A 22320-nucleotide genomic window follows, 5' to 3' on the forward strand; every position below is an offset into this window, starting at 1 on the left:
CTAAGCACGTAACTATCTGGATAACTAGCACCACCACTGTGTGAGCTGTGCACAGACACCACACACACACTCGCTCCTGGGGCTTGGGGACAGTGGGGTGAGTGGTTAAATCAGCGCATGGCGAGCTCATCGAACAGCTTAGTTTACAGAACCCTCTCCAACCTTTTGTGCCAACAGCTCCTGACAGCGTACACAGTAGCAGCAGGGATCTGAGACAGCCTAGTACGCGGGGAACTCAAAGCTGGAGAGCTAAGGCAATCACCACTCAGGGTTTGCCCTCTAAGCCCATAACCAACTACACACAAGTCTAGATCTTTTCTTTTTCTGCTTTCGTTCCATCTGAGGTTACGTCCCATACATCCCTCTGCCCCAGGTGGCTCCTCCAGAACAAGTGCAGCTACAGAGAAAAGCCATATTCGGCATCACTGGTCTTTGAAAGATTTCTGCAGAGAAATAAGGATCTAAACCATTTCCCCGGATGATCCGGGCCCTTCCATTACACCAGCACAAAAAGAGGACCACGAAAAATGGTTTTACCATGCAGTGAAAATTCCAGGGCCAACCCCACACCCCCCATCCTCTTCCCCTTTCCTGGGATCGGTTAAGCCTAACCGGAAACAAATCCACTGATGTAGCTCCAGACAAAAATGCTTGTAATTGGACGGCTAGGCTGCAGTGGGTTAAGGCTTAGTTACAGCAGAGTGGCAGGCTGACAGCTCCCCGCACCTCACACCTAGCTCCTTGCTATAAAAAAAAAAAAAAAGTATGTTTGACTACTGTCTCCAACTGCTTTAAATGCGGGAACCTGCTGGGTACTTCTGGGAGAACCCTGGGATTGGAGAGGTTTCAGAGCCCAGCTGGAGTGCAAGCCAGCTGCCATCAGTGGCCTCATTAAGGCTGCTTTACAGAAAACCAAGAGCTGCAAATGCGCTGAGATGCTCAGCACCTCAGGCCGCTACGGGGTGTCACAAGGAAACGTTCTCAAGGGAGGCAAAGACGGGCAGGATGCTAAAGCTCCATGCTGACATTCCCTTCACGCTACCCCCGTTTGTGTCTGAAAGCCCTTTGCTCCTAATTCACTTGGATGTAGCGCGAGCTCAAGCTTCCAGAACATTAACCTCCCCACTACAGGTTTCAGAGTAGCAGCCGTGTTAGTCTGTATTCGCAAAAGAAAAGGAGGACTTGTGGCACCTTAGAGACTAACCAATTTATTTGAGCATGAGCTTTCGTGAGCTGCAGCTCACTTCATCCAATGCTGTAGCTCACGAAAGCTTATGCTCAAATAAATTTGTTATTCTCTAAGGTGCCACAAGTCCTCCTTTTCTCTCCCCACTACAGTCATCTACCTGCACTTGGAGTCATGGAGACGCCCAATTGCAAGGTCTGTTTTCAACGGCTTCCCAGCCTGAAAAGCCCCTGAGGGCTTCTCCATGGCCCAGACACCCCTCACAGCACCAACCACCACCAGGGAATGCTACCAGGAAACTCCCCTTTCACAAGAGAGGATGGAGCACAAGCTCTGGTTATAAAGAGCTCAACGATTCTCCTCCTTCATCTGCATTGTCCTGCCCCACACAGAAATAGCAACGTGCAAATAAAAACAAGGATGAAGTCGACACCATGCCACACCACTCTCCAGCCATGATTCACAGCACCGGCCGATCCCTGGGAAAAGGCCCCAAAGATCGTCTCCCCTCTCTGTTCTTCCTCCTCTTGGATTGTGACCTTCGGACACCACTTAAGCAGCATGTAAATTAGAGCTGTTTCAGCTAACAAAAAATTCTGTTTTGCTTTCTGCACTAAACAACATTCAAATCAAACATGGCACAGGACAAATTTTATGAAATACCCCAAGGTTATGGGACTTGTCTCCCACTCCCCGCCCACCCCCACCCTTCTCCTCCCAGGATCGGTTCTTTGAGTTATTTTTTAAAACCCCTTTTTTATGTTAGTTTGTTGCAAAATTTAGAACCTCCCTTCCCCTTGCCCTTTGTGTTATACTTTGTTTTAAATTAATTTTTTTTTGTTTCTCTCTTGTAAATTGTGCAAATATAGCAGTTAACACTAATGGCAGAAGGCCAGAGAGCTGGGGTGGGGAGGAGGGAGGGAGAGAGAGGGAGGGAGAGAGAGAGAGAGAGAGAAGGGGGAAGGGATGGGGCGAAGAGCTGGGAGGCAGGTGGGGAGGAAGGGGGAGCGAGTCAAGTACAGAAAAAACAAACGCCCCGCCCACCCTCCCTGCGCTAAAAACAACAACATCAGACATGTTGCCCTTGAAGTTAGTGCAGTCCCTGACCCTCCATCGCCAGATCGGGGACATCCCCCAGGTGGAGCAGCTGTGCCGGTGCGCTGCAAGCTCCCTGCAGTTCTTCTTGGCTCCTTTGCACTCCAGCCCACGCCATCCCTTTTGCAAGGTCTCTGGATATGTCTGATTGGATTGGATTTGATACGGTGGTACGTTTCCTTGTTCGGTTGTGTTAAGAATTTCGAGATGCGGCGGGCTCCGCGTGTTCATTTGGCTCTGGACCCAAAGTACTCTGCTGATGCCTCTTGCTGGCCCTCTCTCTTGTAGTATCCACTGCTAGAAAACTGTCAGGGCTGCCTTGGCCTTTTCAGCTGCTTAGGGCCATTGTGTCAATTGCCTGCTCCAGCTTACTCCTCAGCCGTTGCCTCCGGGCCTGTTCATCCTTCTCTAAAGCAGCTAAAATCTGGCAGGGGAGAAAAGAGAGGAGAAAGGATGAGCAAGGAAGGATGAGAAAAGGTGGTACTGTTATTTGCAACCTAGAAAGAGAAGGTGGGAAAGGAATTCAGGTCCACCAATGCCACCATGGCTTCCAGGAGGCAGCTGCCAGCCCCTCACTAACAGTCAAGGTTAGTGCTGCGCTTGTTCCCGAGCTTTGCCTCGCCAGGAAGATAGGACCAATGATGGGAATTCAGAGAAAAGCAACAAAATCTGATCACAGGTGGGAGAGACTGACCTAGGGGGAGTTATTAAAATAGCTAAATAGGAGCTAAGCCAGTGGTTCTCGAGCAGGGGTCTTCCAGATGGTATATCAACTCATCTAGATATTTGCCTAGTTTTACAACAGGCTACATGAAAAGCATTAGCAAATCAGTACAAACTAAAATTTCTTACAGACAGTGACTCATTTATACTGCTCTATCTACTATATCAGGGTTTCTGAACCTGGGGGGGAGGTCATGATTTATTTTATAATTGTATCGTAGAAATGAGAAAGTCAGCCATTTGTCAGCAACAGTGTGCTGTGACACTTGTATTTTATGTCTGATTTTCTAAGCAAGTAGTTTTTAAGTGAGGTGAAACCTGGGGTACACAAGACAAACCAGCCTCCCGAAAGGGGTACAGAAGTCTAGGAAGGTTGAGAACCACTGGGCTAAGTGACCGCTATGGGGAAAAGCATATGAAAAAAGCATGGGAGGGGTCTAAAGCCCAAGATGAAGAGAAATTATTTAGCATGAGCTTATGACTAGGAGGAAATGAAGAAAAGGAAAATTCAGTCTTGAACATCAGGAAGAACTTCCAGAGAGTGAGATCCATCCCCCTGTGAAACAGCCTCCTAAGAGATGTGATGGAAGCCCGGTCCAAGGGGACGTGTCAAACTAGACTATACAAAACACTAAAAAATGTCTGTAGGGGCCAATTCTGGCTGTCGTCACATACCAGGGGCCATCAGGTGGTAACAACTCTGACCAAGATTTTCAAAAATAATTCGCAATTGTGGGTGCCTTAATTTGGGGGTGCCCAGTATAGGGCACCTTAGAAAGGCCTGATTTTAAGAGGGCAGGTGCACAGCGCATTTTGAAAATCAGATCCCTTTAAGGTGTCTCAACCAGATATCTACAATCACTAGTCATATCTGAAAATCTTGCCTTCTCTATGTGTCTATTTAAATCTCTGGGTTTTGGCTGATGTATTTGATTTTATTAATAAGGAGCTAGGGATAACATTATTGAGTTGGTGGTTGATTAGAAGACATGCTAGCCAACACAAACATCACTGATCTGTCTGTCTAGGGGATTGTTTTATTTAACTTCCCAATTCGATCAAATGAATAGAGCGTCTGTCTGTATGCAGCTGCCACAGAATAGAATTCCCAGCTATGCGATGAGGGGCCCCAAAAGGCTCGGGACCAGCTTCAATGATGCCATGTAAACCCAGAGCAACTCAGCTGAAGACATGGAGTAGCTCTGGATTTTCAGTGGTGTAACCAAGATCAGAATCTGGCCTTAGGGTATATCTACAGTACAGACACTATACTGGCCTAGCAATGCTAACATAGTACACAGACACAGGCAACACTGACAGAAGGAGTTTTGCTGTCACCATAGGAACAGCTCCCCAGTGAAGTTAGCTATGTTGATGGAAGCCCTCTTCCATTGACATGGCTGTGTCGACTCTGTGGTTTTTGTTGGTATAGGTGTGTTGGTCAGGAGTGTGGTTTACGCCAATGTAACTTTTCAGTGTAGACCAAGCCATCAAGTGCTCGTCTTAGTGTGAGACTGGTCAGGATTGATGTAGGCTGGCTCTCCAGTGGGTCAGCTGGACCAGTCTGACTGAGAACTGGCTCAGTCACCCACCCAAATCTCAAAGGGAACCAGTACCAAGCCCTGTATTGGTATTATTTGTGCTGCCACGGTCAGGATCAGGGCCTTGTTGTGCTGCGTGCAGTACAAACCTGTGGGAAGACACAGGGCCCGGCCCTGAGGAGCTTGCAATCTAACCTGGGAGCAGAAGTGAAGGCTGGCAGGATAGGCAGTGCCTCATCTATGTCCCCAGTGTTCTGCACAGGCCTCAGGTAAGGCGCAAACAAAACTTACAGGAGACAAGGGAACTGAGCCCTGGGGAAACAGTAGCACTGGGTGGGGTTTGCCCCCGCACCACCTTCAGCTTCAGTAACCTTCAGGTAACATTTCACCTGCCTTTATTTTTCAGGTGCCTCTGCACGTGCAGGACCCAGCCAGGACAGGAGACAGGACTACTCTAACAAGGGCTATTGTTCTTCCGGTATTTCCAGGCTGCCATTAGCTAAGAAACACTGGAAACCTTTCAAAAGAGCCTGCTCTCCAAATGCTGACCCAGCAGCTCTGAGAGTGCAAGGAACAGCCATGCAGGTGGGTGCTTCCCCAAACTCACAGGCCTTTCACGGTTTCCCAGCTGCAAGCCCCCTGGCTAGAGAGAGTTTGTCTAACTGTGTTTCCGCCAATGACAACTCTTCGGAGGAGTGGAGACAAGGCACACGGCACCGTGGGAGCGACGCCCGGCAGACATTCGGGCATGCGGCCTCAACGAAGTCTGCCTCAGTCGATGGGAGGCCGCGCTGCTATGCAGGGGAAGTGCTCACAACATTGGGAACATCAGACATGGCATGTCTCCATTGGAATCTCATTTCTCTAAACAAGCTCGTGCTTTGGTGACCGATCAGAGGATGGGATGGGTACATTTCTTTGGTATTTACATAAACTGGGACATTACTAAAGGTACAGGGAGAGGCTGGGTGCTGAAGGCAAGAGTCGGCATGGCGAGGGAGGGGTAATGGACGCATAAAAGAGGGGTAATTGCCCATCTACCCAACACCCAGGAGTCCGAAGCGCTGAGTCCCAGCTGGCTAACGTTGTGCCACCTGACACAGAACAGCTGATTTAAAAACAAACCTGACAGAAATCTTGTCTCCCCAGGTAAGTTTGTCAGGAGAGCAAATTTTTTGCAATTAAATGTCAAGGCATCCGTCAAAGGGGATTTGATTAACCATTTCATTGGCTGCATAATTGGAAATAAACTGTTGTATAATTAACAGACTTACAAGGAGGCAGGCAAAAGTCCATCACAAACCCTACAGGTAACTCCTTAATAGGGAAATCAGCTCTCTTTGATTAAAAGTCACTGCAGCGCCCTGCAGGTTTCCAGCACTGAGCACACAGGACATGCTGTGGAGGATATGCTGCACCGGATGCTGGGAGAGTCAGGGTCTCAGCATGCATCTCAGTGCAGCGCGGGTGATGCCAGTCAGTCTGGCCTAATAGCCAGCCCTGGGCAGTGGCCTATAGCTGACTCTTCAGATAAGGATGAAATTACCCCTCCTGCAGTGGACCTAGCCAAGGGCTCAATCCTGTAAGAGCTGAATACTCGACTTCATGTGAATTGAGGGTGCTCAGTACCTGTCAGGCTCAGACCCTGGCTCAGATACTATAGCATGAGGAGAAAAATTCCTCCCCGAGATTCACGTACGTCCTGAGGGGATGTAGCCACAAAAGATACTGAGAGTCATTAAAGGCTCTTCCAGTGCTCTTCCAAATCTTGCCATGGTTCTTGGCTGCCCATTAATTTTGTTTAGTGATCTCTTGTTCCCGGATTATGGGACAGGGACTCCTGGGTTTTCACTGTGCTCTTTGGAATTTTTGTCCTTCGGAGGACATCCAACCTATCTAACATTCAAAACCAGAGCTGAAAGCATGTGGTACAAAGTGGGCATTTGTGGAAAGGATGTAACTTTCTATTTCCATCCTGATTCAAACTCTGGGTTTATTCATCCCATCAAGTCAAATCTTGAAGCTGGACTTTAGAAAGGGCTGCTTAGTTTCATGGCCACCAAGAGCAACATTTGTAGTTCTGCTCCATAAAGGTGCCAGCTGATCACTTGTGACACTCAGGAAGAAATTTCCCCTATGTGCATGTCACAAGTAGCCAAGTACACTACAAGGGTTTTATTTGCTTTCCTCTGAAACATCAGCTATAGGCCAAACCTGGAGGCAGAACACAAGACTTGATGGGCTCATAGTCATATCCAGTTGCATACTCAATCATCTCAATATACATGTCCCTTCTATTAACCAGACCAGCCTCTAGATGGCACCAACGCACGTTATACCCAACCACCCCAAAATATTCATCTGGCAGTCAAAAAACACACATCTTAAAGGCATTTGAATCAAAATTGGACAGGATCAGACAGAGAATATGAATCTGAGTCTAGTCCCCTGTACCCACCTCACCGCTGCCTCTCCTGATAAGAGAACAGTTTATCATTGAAGTCTTAGAGTGCTGAAAGATTCACAACCTGCCTTCTATTTATTTGATTATCTGCTATCTTGCTGTCCTTATGGAAAAACAACACAGCAAAAAGAAATCCATGCAGAGTATAAAGAGAGATACATGCTTGTCACCTGATGTAAGGAGCCGGGACCAGTGATTATGAAGATGCAAGTACCCAAATGAAAATTAATTATGATTTTCATTCACAGCCAATGACAGCATATTACTGCACTGAACAACAGGAAAAATGATTCTTTCCCATTTCGCATCAAAGAGGGTGCAATCGGGCTGCATGTAATTGTGCTTAATGAATGAAAACAAACAAAGGGAACAGCTGCGATTTATTAATCCCATTACGAATAATAAAAGAAGTTCCTGAGAGCTGAGAACACACTAGTGGTGCTTTAAGAGTGGGCTATGGGGAACATTCAACAGATGCCAGACTGAAGTGAACTGGCAAGAACACAGGATGGCTACTCACCCTGCATCTTCAAAGAGCAGCTCGTTTATATCACCCCCGCCCTGCCCCGCCCTCCCTCCTCGACAACTCTCACACAGTGGCTGGCTTGTGGTTGATTTTTGAGGCCTAGGTGACTTTTGGTGCTGATGAAAGCCTGACTGCTGAGGAGCCAGGCACAGGGCTGGCCGGTATTATGAAATGCTTCCCCGCACACCTCTGCCAATTCATTTCAACCCAAACTGCTCCCTGCTCTGCCAATGTGTAACAGCTCTCACTTGCAGCAGATCCTGTCACCCCAAAACTGGGCTCTCCCTACACAGCTCTGCTACTGCTCCTAAACCTAACCTATAGCACCCCTTGTAATCCATTCTGCTCTGCCAGTGAACCTCTACCTTGTCCCGCAGCACTCTTGGCTACCTGTCTACTGATGGCCCTCACCTCTTCCTGGCTCTCTCATGGCTTAGACACGTCCCTGGTCTCTCTCAGGAGACAATGCAGCAGCTTGGGGCAAAGGCTTTTTATTATCTAAATAAACCACTACTCAAACACAAAAGTTTTCACTCTGCTTTATTGGGACAATAAAATCTATGTTATGTTTTTTATATATATACACGCACACAACAGTTATATATTTTATTGCTTTAATAAAGTATTGTAGAATGTGTTTGAATATTGCTTTATGAAGTTAATTTGTACAATTTACAACAGATGGGTTTTTAACCACTCTTGTTAATATTCAAGAAGAGGCCTATTGGCATGGTCACCTCTTCCCTCCAAATGCCCCCCGGGACTGCAAGCAAGATCACTTGGGTACCTTCCTGGGTTCTACTGTGCTATGGGGTCATTTACAGCAGGTGGGGAAGAAGGCGGTGAGATGACCTGAGGCAGACCGGAGTTCAAATCCTGACTTCATTCACATGGGAAAGGAGTTGAGCAGTTTCCCATGCTACTTGCCAGAGGAAATATGGGTACAAAGCAATACCCTTATCAGAATATATGTTCAGGAAAGGCCCAGGACTAGAGGAGCTGCTGCAGGTTGGGATGGAGGGGTATCAGAAGAGCAGATTGGGGAGTGCCCATGACAAGAACAGCATGAAGAGCTTCTGGTCACCTCTATTGCAAATAGAATGGAATAGCAGGGTCAGAAGTGAAGGGAGAGCAGTCGGGGAAAACTTGAGCACCACCTCCTTTCACTGTGCCTGGCTCTGCTCACAGCTCTCAGCCCCTTCTGTCACTTGCACAAGCATCACATTCACCCAGGATGGGTGTGAATCCACATATGTGGAGGTTATGAAGTGTATTAGTGCCTGGTATCTTTCTATCGCTGGCTGGTAGTCAGTCACACACACACACACACACACTAATGGGACAGGTAACTTTACAACACACAGGGCTACTTTACTATAAACTTTCACTGTGCAGGCTGCTATGATCCAGATGTGCTTCCAGAAGTGACATGAATCCAGCTACCAAAAGCGATCTTCCCCTCTCTGTATTTCCTGTGAGATAATTTTTCTGGGCAGCAAGAGGGGGAATGCAGAAACTGGGCGGGGGTGGGATGGGGGGCGGGGGGAGGCTTGCATGAAAACAAGATGCCCCACCCCCTTTGACTTACCTCATCCTTGTACTTGGTGATGTATGAGTAGATCTCGTGCAGCGCACTCATGCTGTTGAACTGGCTCAGATGTAACCGGGACTGCTCCGCCAGGTAAGCACTCATGTCCTGGTCACTGATTGCTGGCATTTTAGCAATATCTGCATAATATCTACAGCAGGTAGGAGAAACAGAATAGTGTGTCTGAAACAGGGAGAGGTAGAGAGGGGAAAGGGGCAGGCCTCCACGGGACTCCCTCTGAGAACACCCTGTGGGAACACTGAAATGTGACTAAAAGGAGCCTTTTGTTTCACAGTAATAATGGTGCTTTTCATCAACAGATCTCAAAGTGCTTTACAAAGGAGGTCAGTATCAGGATCCCCACTTTATAGCTGGGGTAACTGAGGCACAGAAAGGGGAAGGGATAAGTCACCCAACCATCAAGTGGCAGAGCAGGAATTAATTGAACCCAGGTCCCCTGGAGCCCATTCCAGTGCTCTGTCTAGTAGCCCACACTACCTCCCCCTTAAATTAACTTCTTGTTACACTGAAGCAGTTGGGATAGTTAAAGTCAGGTGTTCTCAACGATCCACCTGCCATCCTCAAATCACCCACGATTCCCTTCCATGACCTCCCAAACTACCCACTTTTGCCCTCATGACCCAATATCCGCAAATCCCTTCTGCTATTCCAGTCAAAAGCCCTGCCCCCAGTGCGGCCATATGTAACAATTTGTTGTTGCAGTGATTCTGTTTAAGTTTACTGTGTCACAGAAAGCCAAATACGGCATTTCACATTCAGTGTATACACTTGTGATAATTTCACATCCATATCTATACTGTACACATCCATACTGAACATTTAATGAATTGCACCTTCCTCGGTGATGTATATTCAGTAGCCCTTATTACTGCGGCTAGTTGTATTTGGAAAGGTTACTGCACAACAGAAAAGTCAGAAACCATTTGGGCTTTTATTGAAAACAGATTCTGCAGAAAACGTGAGAAACGTCAGAAAACAGCTTGATGAGCCACCATGGGGTCATGACCCTGAGGCTGAGAACCCTGCTTTACCAGAATCAGCAACAGAAAATGTGACTTCACCCTGACTAACGCTTCATGGCATCAGTACCCAGACAGCACTCACTGTTAGCCAGAAGTTTGATGGGGCAGGTAATCTAGCATTCCACTGAAGTGTTTTGACCATTGCTGGAGGAAGGATACTGGCCTAAATGTACCAGTGGACCAATGAGGTATCATAGGAGATGGACCAACGGCTTATGGACCAACGGTCTCACCCACTCCTAGATGGCCCACTGATCTGATTGGGTAGGGCAAGAGGGGGGCATATGGGACTAGATGGCTCATTGGTATGCTCAGCAAATTCAGGCAACCGTATAAATTGGGACCCAAGGGGATTCAAAGCCAGGCACCCAGACTAATGGCAGGTGCATTATCCCAGCATCATCTGATGTGCTTAGTCGTCTCCCGCATTCACATGTCATCCACAGGGGCAGGACGTTCTTGCACAAGCCATACAAGTATCTCCCGTGCTGCCCTCAATGGCAGGGGCTCCCAGTGCATGCAAGGGACGTACATCACTTCCTGAGGTAAAAGCAAGGCCTGGCTGGACTGAGGTGAGCTTTCCGGGTAGCAGCTCAGCAATTCCCAGAACAGAAACCTACCAGGCACTGTGCTCAGGATGGCTGCCTTTAAACATTTCCCACAGGCACATGTTAATATTTGTTTCCCTAAAGATATTTTGAAAAAATTTCAGGGCAAAATGATCAAATGTACGGTCTCCATTTTTGTGCGGGGAGAAAGTAAAGCTGCAAACTCTGAGGGCAGATTGAGGTCCCTTCAGCAATCAGGTTCTTAATACCTTCACAGGCTTCTCCTTCAAAACAGCGCTGTCCTCGACAATCAGGCCTCGCCACTCCCAATACCTGTAAATACTGAGTGCAAATCCCACCCAAACCTTGCTTTATCTCTCGTGACCCCAGAGAAATGAAACGCCAACGCAATTCAAAGTCAACATTCTGACACTGATTATTAGCATCATCATCATTAGCTGAATCCAATCTCACTGAGGTGGAACGATGCTGAGTCAGGCATTTGGGTGGGAGCAGATGGCAGCATAACACCTTCAGGAGATGAACATGAGCCCCATTCTATCCTATGGTACTGAGAGCAGCCAAGAGGTCATGTTAAGATGCTTATGCAGGGCAGTGCCCAGCAGGGGTTCCAGCTATACTTGGCACGGGGAGGCTGGAGGCTCTGCAGATTCCGACAGAGCTAGACAGTCTGACTCTTCACCCTCTAAGGAGCTGTGGAGAACAAAGATTTGAGCATAGACTTGCCAACTACAGCAGGCCCCAAGGGATGGATCCACTGTGCAGCTGAGGACATCAGATGTAGTTTCTCATCCGTTTCCACTCAGATTCTTTCTTACAGGATAGAAAACACCTTTCATCCACTTCAGGAACATGAGGGCAGAAAGACCAAGCCTTGAGCCTCACAGTTTCCAGCCATCTTCTAAATTAATGGCCACTGAAATCACACCAAGATCCTCCAGGGCATGCTGTAAGGTTGAGTTTGCCTGGGAACCCAGCTGCCTGGACCACGCTGTCTGAAATGCCCTTGATAGGAGGCAGGACTCTATGGCAGGTGAAGGCATGACGAGGGGCTCCCATGGCAGATGCTTGCATCCATGGCTGCAGTACAAGATCTCCAGCCAAAAGGAAGCAGAGAATCCTTTCTGGATCAAGACTTATGCAGGGAATGAGGGGCCACAATTATTTTTCAGTGAACATACTGACATCTCTAATGGACCCACATCCCATGGATTGCTAATGTTCCAGCTGGATGCCTACAAGCCGAGAGATCACAGCTTGCATAACAGTGACTCAGGATGCAGCCAGCCTGGAAGCAAAACTGAGTGTCTCTCTCTCCTCCCCCCCTTACTGTGTGCTCACCCTTTTAACTCTGTTTCTTCCCTGGAGTGGCCAACTGGCAAACTGCCCTTTTTTTGCCTGGTGCCTGGGTATCATGATGATGGACTTAACAGACAGATCTTCCATTGGGACTGCCAGGTTCAGTCAATCACCCTCCCTTCATTCAAACCCTTCCTTCTGCAAAGCTTTGCAAAGATAATCCTCCAAAGAAAGAAACTGCAGTTACACAACAAAGCCCCACCACAAATGACAGGTGGGAAATCCAACCTCTTAGCCCAGAGAGGATAACCTGCTCCCCACCGGGCAGCCCAGTTCTCTTCTTACCTGCTGTGGCCTGCTAACATTCTTCTTGTGTTTTCAGTCAAATTGAGGTTCTAAGATCCTCAGGGCAGGAACCTTGTCTTTCAATTTGCCTGCAAAGCGCCATGCATGCCCCTATGGAGTTATATAAATATTTAATGCGGAAAACCATTACATGAACATTATTTAGGAGGCAAAATCAAGCAGTCAAAAGTTAGTTAATGCCAGATTTATGGTTGCCCGTGCAATTTCAATTTAGCCCTTTGTGTGGCCATCCTGTGCACTGAATGATACAGGGGTCCTGTGGGGAAAACGGAACGTGGTCATGTAGTTAAAGACTGTATCATTATGCATACGCAGAAGAAGGCAGAATTAAGGTTGCACAGACAACTTTAAATCTGGCATTTCCTAACTTTTGAGTGTTTAGCTTTGCACCCTAAATAACTTTATGTATGTAATTTCCTAGGTTTTCTTTAAAAAAAATGAAGGTTAAAAAATCAATTATAATTGACTGTTACAACACCCAACCATACATCACAAGTAGGGCTTGAACCAGGAACTTTCAGCATTGCAGCACAGCCATCTACTACTTGAGTCACAGAACCTGCTACATCAGCTAATGACAGGAGAAGGCTATTATCCCAGAATGGGGGATGGGCTACTGGGCAAGGTGCTAGGCTGAAGGATAGTTGGCGGGATCCTGGCCTGGTTCTCCCCCCTAATCCCTGCTATCGCTGCTCTGGCAGCACCTGGGAATTCCCAGTGTAGTGACAACAGCTGCTGCTGCTGCTTTGACAGTGGCACGGGCTCTGCCTTACAATTTTCGCATTCAATTATTATTTTAGAAGCCTTCCAAACTTTTCCTGAGGAGCAGACATGAGAGAAGAGAAATGGCAATTTTCAACACTTTGTATCTCAGCAAAACCTGAATAGATTTTCAGGAACAAAGAAAAGGCACTTCTCGAGCCCAAGGGCTTTCTCCTTGATGAATTTCAAAGGTCTGCTGCAAACAATGGAGGTTAGAGCTTTTGACAAGGATCACAAGAATCTCTTACAATAGAAAACGTTAGGCAATCTCAAAACAGACGTCACTACCAGCTCCCCTATAAACAATCATAAATGACTGCCTCCAAATGGCAACACCAAAACAAGACACTAAGGGGCTCCATTAGCAGGCAGATGCCCTGGCCTCCTGAACTTTCCACTTCCTAGAAGACCACCTTCCAGCAGATAGATAGTGAGACTCTTCTGCCATCCACCTGTGAAGGATTCTCCAAAGAAAAATCACTGCATTAACCAAGCCCTCTTCAGTATGATGTCATATTTCTCTGTCATGCTTACAGATGCCTTTCCTGACTGTGACACCAGGATCGGCATCAGATACCGGACTGATGGCAAGCTTTTCAAGCTGCTGAGGCTACAGGCAAAGATGAAGGTACAGGAAGTGACTCTTCGTGACCTTCTGTTTGCTGATGACTGTTCCCTGAATGCCAAATCTCAGTCTGACATGTAGCAGAGTATGGACTATTTATCTTTAGCTTGTGACAATTTTGGTCTCACAATCAACATCAAGAAGACAAAAGTGATGTACCAACCTGCACCACGAAAGCCTTATGTAGAGCCTGCTATCACAGTAAACAGCCAAACCCTGCCGGCAGTGGACAAGTTCGCCTATCTTGGCAGTACACTCTCACATGCAGTTCACATCAACGATGAAACCAATGCCAGAATTGTCAAAGCAAGCATGGTCTTTGGCAGACTATGTGCAAATGTGTTGGAGCACAGAGGCATTAAGCAACAAACAAAACTGAAGGTCTACAAAGCCATCGTGTTGCCAAATTTGACGTATGCCTGCAAAACCTGGACGATGTACAGACACCATGTTATGAAGCTGTCAGAGGAAACTGATGAAAATAAGATGGCAAGACAAGGTTCCAGATACTGAGGTTCTCATACAGGAAGATATTCCAAGTATCCATCCTCTGTTGAAGAAGTCACAGGTGAGATGGGCAGACCATGTCACCAGAATGACAGATGAGTGACTGCCAAAGAAGATCTTTTATGGCGAGCTAAAGGAGGGAAAGCGTTCTCAGGGAGGCCAGAAGAAACGTTTCAAAGACTCCCTCAAGTTATCATTGGGGCGCTTCAACATTGACCCAGAGTTTTGGGAAGATCTCGATCAAGATCGTTCTACCTGGTGAAGCCTCATCCATACTGGAGCTGCAGCCTATGAGCAGAAGAGAACTACTAAGGCAGAGCAGAAGTGCCAGCAGTGTAAACCTCACAATAGCAGCATGTCCTCTGTTAATCAAGTAACCCATACTGGCATCTCTTGTTCAGTGTGCCATAGACAGTTCAAAGCTCAAATTGGCTTGATCAGCCACTCACGTGTTCACAGAAACCAAACCAATCAGTGATGTCATTGTCATCTTCGAACTCAAAGGATGAACAACAACCTAGAAGAATCACTGCATTAATCAAATCCTCTAACCATGCACAATGAGGACTATGAGGTCTGAAATCCCCCCATATGCATATTGCAGACATATTGTATATACAGCAAGGAGGAAGCAATGCTGACGTCACTCACCTTTCTACCCAGCTCTTATAGTTGGGGATGTCCTTGGCATACAGTAGTTTGTTGGAGGGAGAGTCTTTCCCTAGCTTGTGCTCAGAAGTTGAGCAGGAGTCCATGAATGTCTGTGCCACCACAGATAGGCAAGCATCAGTAATACTGTTCTTGTGAATGTCAAACACGAACTGGGGGTTCTTAATCACATTCACCCAAAAACGCAGAGGTAGACTGAGGAAAGAAAGAACAGAGATGGTCACTGCAGGAAACAAGCCCCCAGACAGGAGCTAGTGCAGACAGAGCCCCAACAGCTTCCTGAATTTTGCAGATTCAAGCCTGAATTTGGCAGAGTCTTCTCCCCCAACCCCACAAAAAGATAAGCAATTTGGGGAAAAAATTCATTCACCTATAGCCCTAATGGCACCCTGGATACCTGGGCTACCACACCCTCAGCCTTATCCTGAATATGGTCATTTCTATCCACTGGGCACAGTAAGAGAGAGGCCTCGGGGGAGGAACTTCTCGACCTTGTCAGCAATTTCAAAGAGGGCAGAGGTGATCGGGACTTGAGGATGCTTTGGGGACAATGCATCAGTTTGCTGTCAAATGACGATTGTAGGTGCTAGGAAAGATTCCCTAATCACTACAGCCTGCCTCTGTCTGATCCAGTAGCAGTGCTGGTTAGGAAGAAATCAGCTCCTATCCTGCAGCTCCCACTTCACCGCACAGCTTTGGTCATAGACACTTCACCCCAGTGGGATCTGTGGGCACGGAACCAGGAATTTAAATGTCCTACCCCTCAGAAGAGCCCAGGCGTTACTGATCAGATGCAGCACCACACAAAGAGGACACAGCTATGATCATGTGCCTGTAACATGAGGATGTCCACCTGAAGTGTTGTATGTAAGACACGGGAGGTAACTGTCCCATTCTATTTGGCACCAGTGAGGCCTCAGCTGGAGCACTATGTCCAGTTTTGGGCAACACCCTTTACAAAAGATATGGACAAACTGGAGGGAGCAACAAAAATGATAAAAGGTTTAGAAAACCTGGACCTATGAGGAAAGATTAAAAAATTGGACTTGTTTAGTCTTGAGAAAAGATTGAGGGGGGACCTGAAAACACTCTTCAAAAATATGTTAAGGACTGTTATAAAGAGGATGAGGATCAATTGTTCTCCATGTCCACTGAACACAGGACAAGTAGTAATGGGCTTAATCTGCGGCAAGGGAGATTTAAGTTAGATATTAGACAAAATGTTCTAGCTATAAAGGTAATCAAGCTCTGAGGTAGACTTTCAAGGGAGGTTGTGGAATCCCTGTCACTGTAGGTTTTTAAGAAAGGGTTAGACAAAAACCTGTCAGGGATGGCCTAGGTATACTTGGCTTGCCTCAGCATAGGGGGCTGGACTTGATGACTAGAGCCCTGCAGATCTGTGGATATTCGCTTTACATCCATGGACCACGTTTGCGGATCGGATGCAGATACAAATTTTGTATCCATGCAGGGTTCTATTGATGACCTCACAAGGTCCCTTCCAGCCCTACATTTCTGTGATTCTAAGATGGGGCCGAGCATCTTAGAGGTCTAGCATCATGTGGACTCAACTTTAGTATTCCTCATAGGCCAAGCCACACAGGAGAGGAGGAAGCCAATGACCCCAGGCGCTGATGGTTCCTAGGTACTCCCCTCCTGGAGTCTACGCATGTAGGCATTCGTTCTACTTTAGGGGTTTTCCCCTCCCTTGGGTTATTGTAGCTATCTGGGGCATGGGTGCTGGTGGAGGACAATCTACAAACCTCATGTACGCAGGGCCTAGGGAGGGTGTCCCTGGAATTTACATCAGTGAATGATGTTTTTAATGCATTCCAACACAGATTTCCTATCCTTCTGAAGAACTACAACACTGCACGGGCTCCTAAAGATTTTGTATGGCACACGGGTCTGGGAGAGACTTTGCTTTGGAATAGTTCCCTGCTAGCCCACTGCCACAATGGGGTCTCCAAGGATCTTAAAGGAAGGCCATCACAGTATTCTTCCTCTCTTTCCTGTCCAACCACCACCTCCCAAGTGAGTTGTCTCCGTTCCAAGTCCTCTGGGTGTCCTTTCCCTCCCCTTTCCTCACACACACTCATAACCCCAAATCCCACCTTATCAGAAAACCAAAGCGTCCACAGCCCATTGATCAAAACCTCAGGAGTCCCGTTTAACCCCTCTGAACACTGCTACTGCCTTAGCTCCTAGGACCGGCTCAGCTGTCCGCTCCTATTCCATGGGAGTGCGTTCCATTCCCATTGAACAGCCCTTGCTTATGCCCAGACCCTATGGCTTATGCCAAATTATGCAAAATCTCCTTCCCCACTTGGCTGATCCTTTCTAAAACCTCTCGCAGAACTTTACAGAGGCCCCAGACAGGCTCATGTGGGAGGAAAATTGTTGGACTCTTTAAGGGACTCACTCAGGCATTTATTATCAGAGGAAAATGTAGGCTACATCAGATATTGAGATAGCAAATCTATGAATCAGATAGGCTCACAGCACGAGAGGGGAATCCTGGCTAGTGATAGACCAAGTGCTTGCTCACAGCACATATATGTGCCCCTCTTCTATCCTTATACCCAGCCTCCTCTCAGTAGCATCTAACTCTCATTTGAAGGTCCTCAGAGATCAATCCCTGGAATAAAGCTCCTCAGAACCCCTCTAAGCTTCCCTGTGTCATCAACAATACTTCTGTCTAAGATGCCAAATGCTGGGCTCCCCGGGACTCTTATAATGAGGGTGCTGGATGCACATACATATTTCAATCCGTGAAGGGAGCGGCCTCAAGAAAATCAGCTCCACACATCGAATTAGCACCCAGAGATAAGCGTGAACATTAGTATGCAGGAGCCCGCATCCCAGGCCCTGTGGAACTGGGCTCCCCCCACCACCAACTCCTTCCTTCCTTTAATATAGAAAGCAGAGTTATAAATCAGTTCCGAGCGTTTCCGCACTCTCATATCTCCATTTAAAAATGTTTCTTTTCCTGCCCTGCTAATTGCCGACAGTTACTGAACTATACAAAAGCAATTTGGCTGCCATTTAACAAATGCCAGACATGGGAACGTATGTACTCGTTGCCAGTAGCGGCAAGGAGATCAGAGAGATGAAATCAGTGAGGCAGCAGAAAAGAAGAATGCCGGGCGAGGGGGGAGTTGTGGAGAAGCAAAGCCTATACAAAGCAGAGAGCTAGCCCCATCACATTGCTCACGGAGATCTCATCAACACCTGCCCCCCTTTTCTGGAAGTGATTAGCAAGCCTGATGGGTTGGCTCTTCAGGCTAGGCTAGGGAGGATGCATGTGTGGTATTACACTACCTTCATTACGACATGCGTGGCTATGTGGCAGGCTGGGGTGCATATCACAAACACGGTTAGGATGGGTGGCACGAAAACATAGCCTGGGGTTTGCAAAGGCGCCGAGGGAGTTAGGGGCCCACGTCCCATGAATCTCCAGGTGAGCTGGGCATTTAACTACACAGCCCAGCCATAGTTCAATCACGGAGCACCCAGTACTTCAGGATACGACATTTATGGGAAGGGTGGCATGGCTGGGACTACTTGTTATAGCATAACGTGCCTGGGGCTCACCCACCCCAAGAAATACTGGTATACAAGTAGGCTTAGGTGTCCTGTGTTTCCAGCTGACCCAGGTCACTTTTAGTGTTAATCTGCCCTGGCTGAGGTTGGCATAACCAAATTTCACCTCAGAAGCTTGGAGATGTTCATTAGCTGGGATAGTACAAATGGGAACGCGGACACCCCTCCCACCCGCCCAATTACCAGTTACTCTTCCAGGTGTGCCGGACGTCATAATCGTTGATCTGATGTTTGTCGGCTTGTTCGTCCAGAAAGTCGAACATGTACTTGATGGCCAGGGGCAGGGCGCTCCCACGGTGTGCCGTGCTGAAGATGGTCTCAAACAGGTCATCTACGAACTTCTGCAAGGTGCCCTGGAGATGAGAAAGGGAGAGTGGCTGCTAAGTACTGCCCAGAAAGTCACGCACTGGAAGAAAGGAGAAAGCAATGGGGCTAACGATCAATTTCAGATCTTAACCTGACTGCTACCAACAGTAATGGGCCATCATCTGAGATGGGGCTGGCGGGAGGAGGGCCGAAGCCAAAGGAGGTACCAAGGAAATCAGTGGAACCACACTGGTCCTTAATGGGGAGAATACACTGTGGTGACAAGAAGATCTCACAAGCCTGCGTCAGAAATTCTGGGGTGTCGTCTGGCATCATAACTCAAGCCACTACATGTCCACCCCAAAAGATAAATATATTGTGCTGCTTTACAACATAGCATAGTCCCTCCTTCATGGTCACTGCCCTGTCTGAATAATGAGGGAAACCCATTCGCATTATTCATTTTTCTATGGCGCTGTATTGTTTGGTTAGTGGATTCCAAAGATAGATGTGGTTGTGACTTTTAACCCCTGGTGAGCGGAACTCAACTTGGAAACCCAACTGAAAGGAACTACTTGGAATTAACTAATCAAATGAAAAATACCATATAGACCAAGTGACTCCCATTATGGTATCTGAGTCCTTCACCAACATTAATGAATCTACCCTGAGCTCCCGTACGAGCTGGGGAAGTATTATCCCCACTATACAGATGGGGAACACAGACACATAAGTGCTAAGTGAACCTGGATCTCCTGAGTCCTGATTCAGTGCCGTAGCCACGAGCCCACCCTTCCTCTCTAGGTCAGTCTCAGACATACAGCAGCTGCTGTGCTACAGAAGGTTTGGAGCATGCCCAAGTAAGAGGAACTTGCCCTGATGCCAAATGTATGAAGTACATCATCATTATTTCTTCACTAAGCACCTCAAAAGTGTGCTAGGCACTATACAAAGAAACAAGACATGGTCCCTGCCCCTGAGACATTACAGTCTAATGTCTCTGATTTGCTGCCAAAAGCACCAGGTCCATCCCAGATAGAATGCACCGGCTGTGTTATTGACTACATTAGCTCTGCAAGGGCAGAACATATTCGATTTGCTTCTGAATATTCCAGGTTTGTTCTACCATGCCACTGATCTCCACCAGAGCTGGAAATATAACAGCAGTGCAGGTCACCAGCAGTGAAGGAGTTAAAGTCCACAGCAGATTGCTACAGTTGGTTTGGAGGAGAAGGAATACCTTATAGCATGTGTATCTCAGCTCCTGCAATTAACAGGAGTCCCTCCCCTCAAAGCACAGCAGTAGGGTTTTGTCTGCCTCTCCTATTGACCGTACACGTGGCAACGGCAGAATTTAGGGCATTTGTGTCCTAAGCTATCCCAGCCCCTCTTTTGCAAATGCAAAGCACTGGTAAAATGATAACATCTCTCACAACCTGAACGAAGAGCACTGGGGAAATCAGTGTTTGCAGCAACCAGTGGATGGGCGGAAGCTTTGCTTCTTCAATAGCCTTGCTGCAAAACTGGGCTTTGCAACTATTTTCTTAGCCAGATGTAATGGGTACTGCAAGTGCTTGGTTCGGTGAGGAGACAGCAGGAATGAGGGTTGAGCCCCACTGTGGAGCTTGGCACTGGTGGGGGCTGAGTCTGGAGATAGCAGGGCAGGGTTATCCGGTGGACTATGGAGACAACAGGGAAGGGGCAGAGCCACCTGGTGGAACTCAAAGGCAACAGGACAGATGGGGCACATTTTGAACCGTGCTGGACGCAGCCGTAACAGTGGGAGGTACAAACCTCTGGGGCCAAGCTGCTGGGAGATCCAGGGGGAGGGTCACAGTAGCTGCATGAACCTAATTCCAGACTGCTCCTTGCCCATAGGAGACATTAAAGGCATCTAGCCAGAATTATCTATATTTGACCTGTACTGTAACCAGGCAAGGAAGCTGGCTGGCTGGCACAATCAAGGGGATCCCAGGAATGGTTCTTAGTCAGCACCCTCATCTCCCACCTCCCCTCCCGCTTTGAATGCAACCAGGCAGCCTTGCTTCCCAATGCTGTACCTTGGTGGCCAACAGACGGGTCAGATAGATCTCAGACACCATCTTGCTGCCCCGGTCTCCCTCCCGCTGGTCCATGTGGTCATGATTCTTCACTAGGTGCCAAAGTTTGGTGCCACTCTCCAGGTCCGGTGTGATCATGGGGGTCCGTGAACGTAGACTGTCGGGGCTGCTGGCTGTCCGGAGCATGCTCTCTGTGGGAAAATCAAACGCAATGGGAACTTCCCTCCTGACTGAAACCCTAATCCTTGTCCGCTTCCCCTCTACCTCCCTTCCCTTCGCCTGCAGACAGGTGTCTACAGCACAACCACACCCACACTCTGGCCTCTTGCTTTAGTCTGAGCAGACTAAAAGGTCCCTTCCAGCCATGGCGGAGGCACACTGGCAGGACAGTGCAAGCAAAGTTGCTCTGTGGCTCCTTGTACTGTACCTGTTCTGGGGTGCACAAAGGACTTCAGGCTACAAGCTCCCAATGCAGCACCTCTTGTGCACCCGAAATTCACGTACACAAAACTTCCTTGGCTCGGACGTCCCTGTGCCTATTTGAGTTTGCAACCTGTGTTTTTGCTGCCTAGGAAGGGAGATCCCTTAGCAGCTCTCCCTGTTTGCCCTGGATGTACATTTCCCCTGTGTACCACGTTGCACCAATAAAGGAGATGGGCATGTGGTTACCGGAAGCTGTGCTCACAGTCTGGATGGAGCCCAGAGCGAAGGAGACGGCACAAGAGAGCTGGGAGGTTTGGTGACGCTTGTTTCAATACATCATGCATTCTGTAGTCTGCCTCCTTTTCTGTTCTGTGCTTTGTGTACACACCCTTGTCCCTGGCCCGTCCAGAAGGGCTGTTCCCGTGGGCTCCAGAGAGCAGCCTGTGGGATTTCCCCCACACTCACCGTATCTGCTGAGTGACTTGGTGAAGGTGGAAGAGTTGGAGATGTTGTACGCCGAGTTCTGCTTGGGCACCAGTGCCACAGAGGAGCCATCAGTCACCTAAAGGCAGAGCAGAGTGACCAGAATGTGACTCACGGAGATGCACAGAGAGGTTCTGCACAGCAAGGGGAATGCCACTGCAGCAGTGAGAAACCAGTAGCTTTTGGGGTCCACTAATGACACAGGAAACTCTGCGCCCCTTCCCCCTGCACTGCACCTCTAGAGCACCAATCACCAGCTAATGCAAATCAGAACCACCGTTCTCCACCGACTCCATACAACAGAGCTTCCGGAGGTAGCAAGATCTTGAACCAATGGGAATCCCAACAGCTGCCTTGAAATTCAGATTAGATAATAGGGGTCCCTGATCTGGCCCTTCACTGACCCTTGGGAAAGGAAAGGGTTCCCCAACGCCATGATGCAGCCCTGAAACAATCTCCTATCCTGTTACACACACCCACAC

General features: G+C 47.9%; 1 protein-coding gene across 3 annotated transcripts in view; it reads right to left on the reverse strand.

Annotated features, from left to right (window-relative positions):
- Nucleotides 1–1283: 1283 nt before the first annotated feature.
- The window catches only part of PLXNA1 (plexin A1), a 267177-nt gene continuing 246140 nt past the window's right edge, over nucleotides 1284–22320 (reverse strand). For all 3 annotated transcript variants that reach the window (XM_073351345.1, XM_073351346.1, XM_073351347.2), the window contains 6 exons: nucleotides 21821–21917; nucleotides 20933–21123; nucleotides 18750–18919; nucleotides 14946–15158; nucleotides 9124–9274; nucleotides 1284–2705 (listed from right to left, as the gene is read on the reverse strand). In XM_073351345.1, coding sequence (XP_073207446.1) covers nucleotides 2610–2705; nucleotides 9124–9274; nucleotides 14946–15158; nucleotides 18750–18919; nucleotides 20933–21123; nucleotides 21821–21917 — 918 coding nt within the window. In that variant the 3' untranslated portion in view covers nucleotides 1284–2609. The remainder of the gene's footprint in view (nucleotides 2706–9123; nucleotides 9275–14945; nucleotides 15159–18749; nucleotides 18920–20932; nucleotides 21124–21820; nucleotides 21918–22320) is intronic.

This window comes from Lepidochelys kempii, chromosome 7 (assembly GCF_965140285.1).
Source record: "Lepidochelys kempii isolate rLepKem1 chromosome 7, rLepKem1.hap1, whole genome shotgun sequence".
NCBI classification, from domain to species: domain Eukaryota; kingdom Metazoa; phylum Chordata; order Testudines; family Cheloniidae; genus Lepidochelys; species Lepidochelys kempii.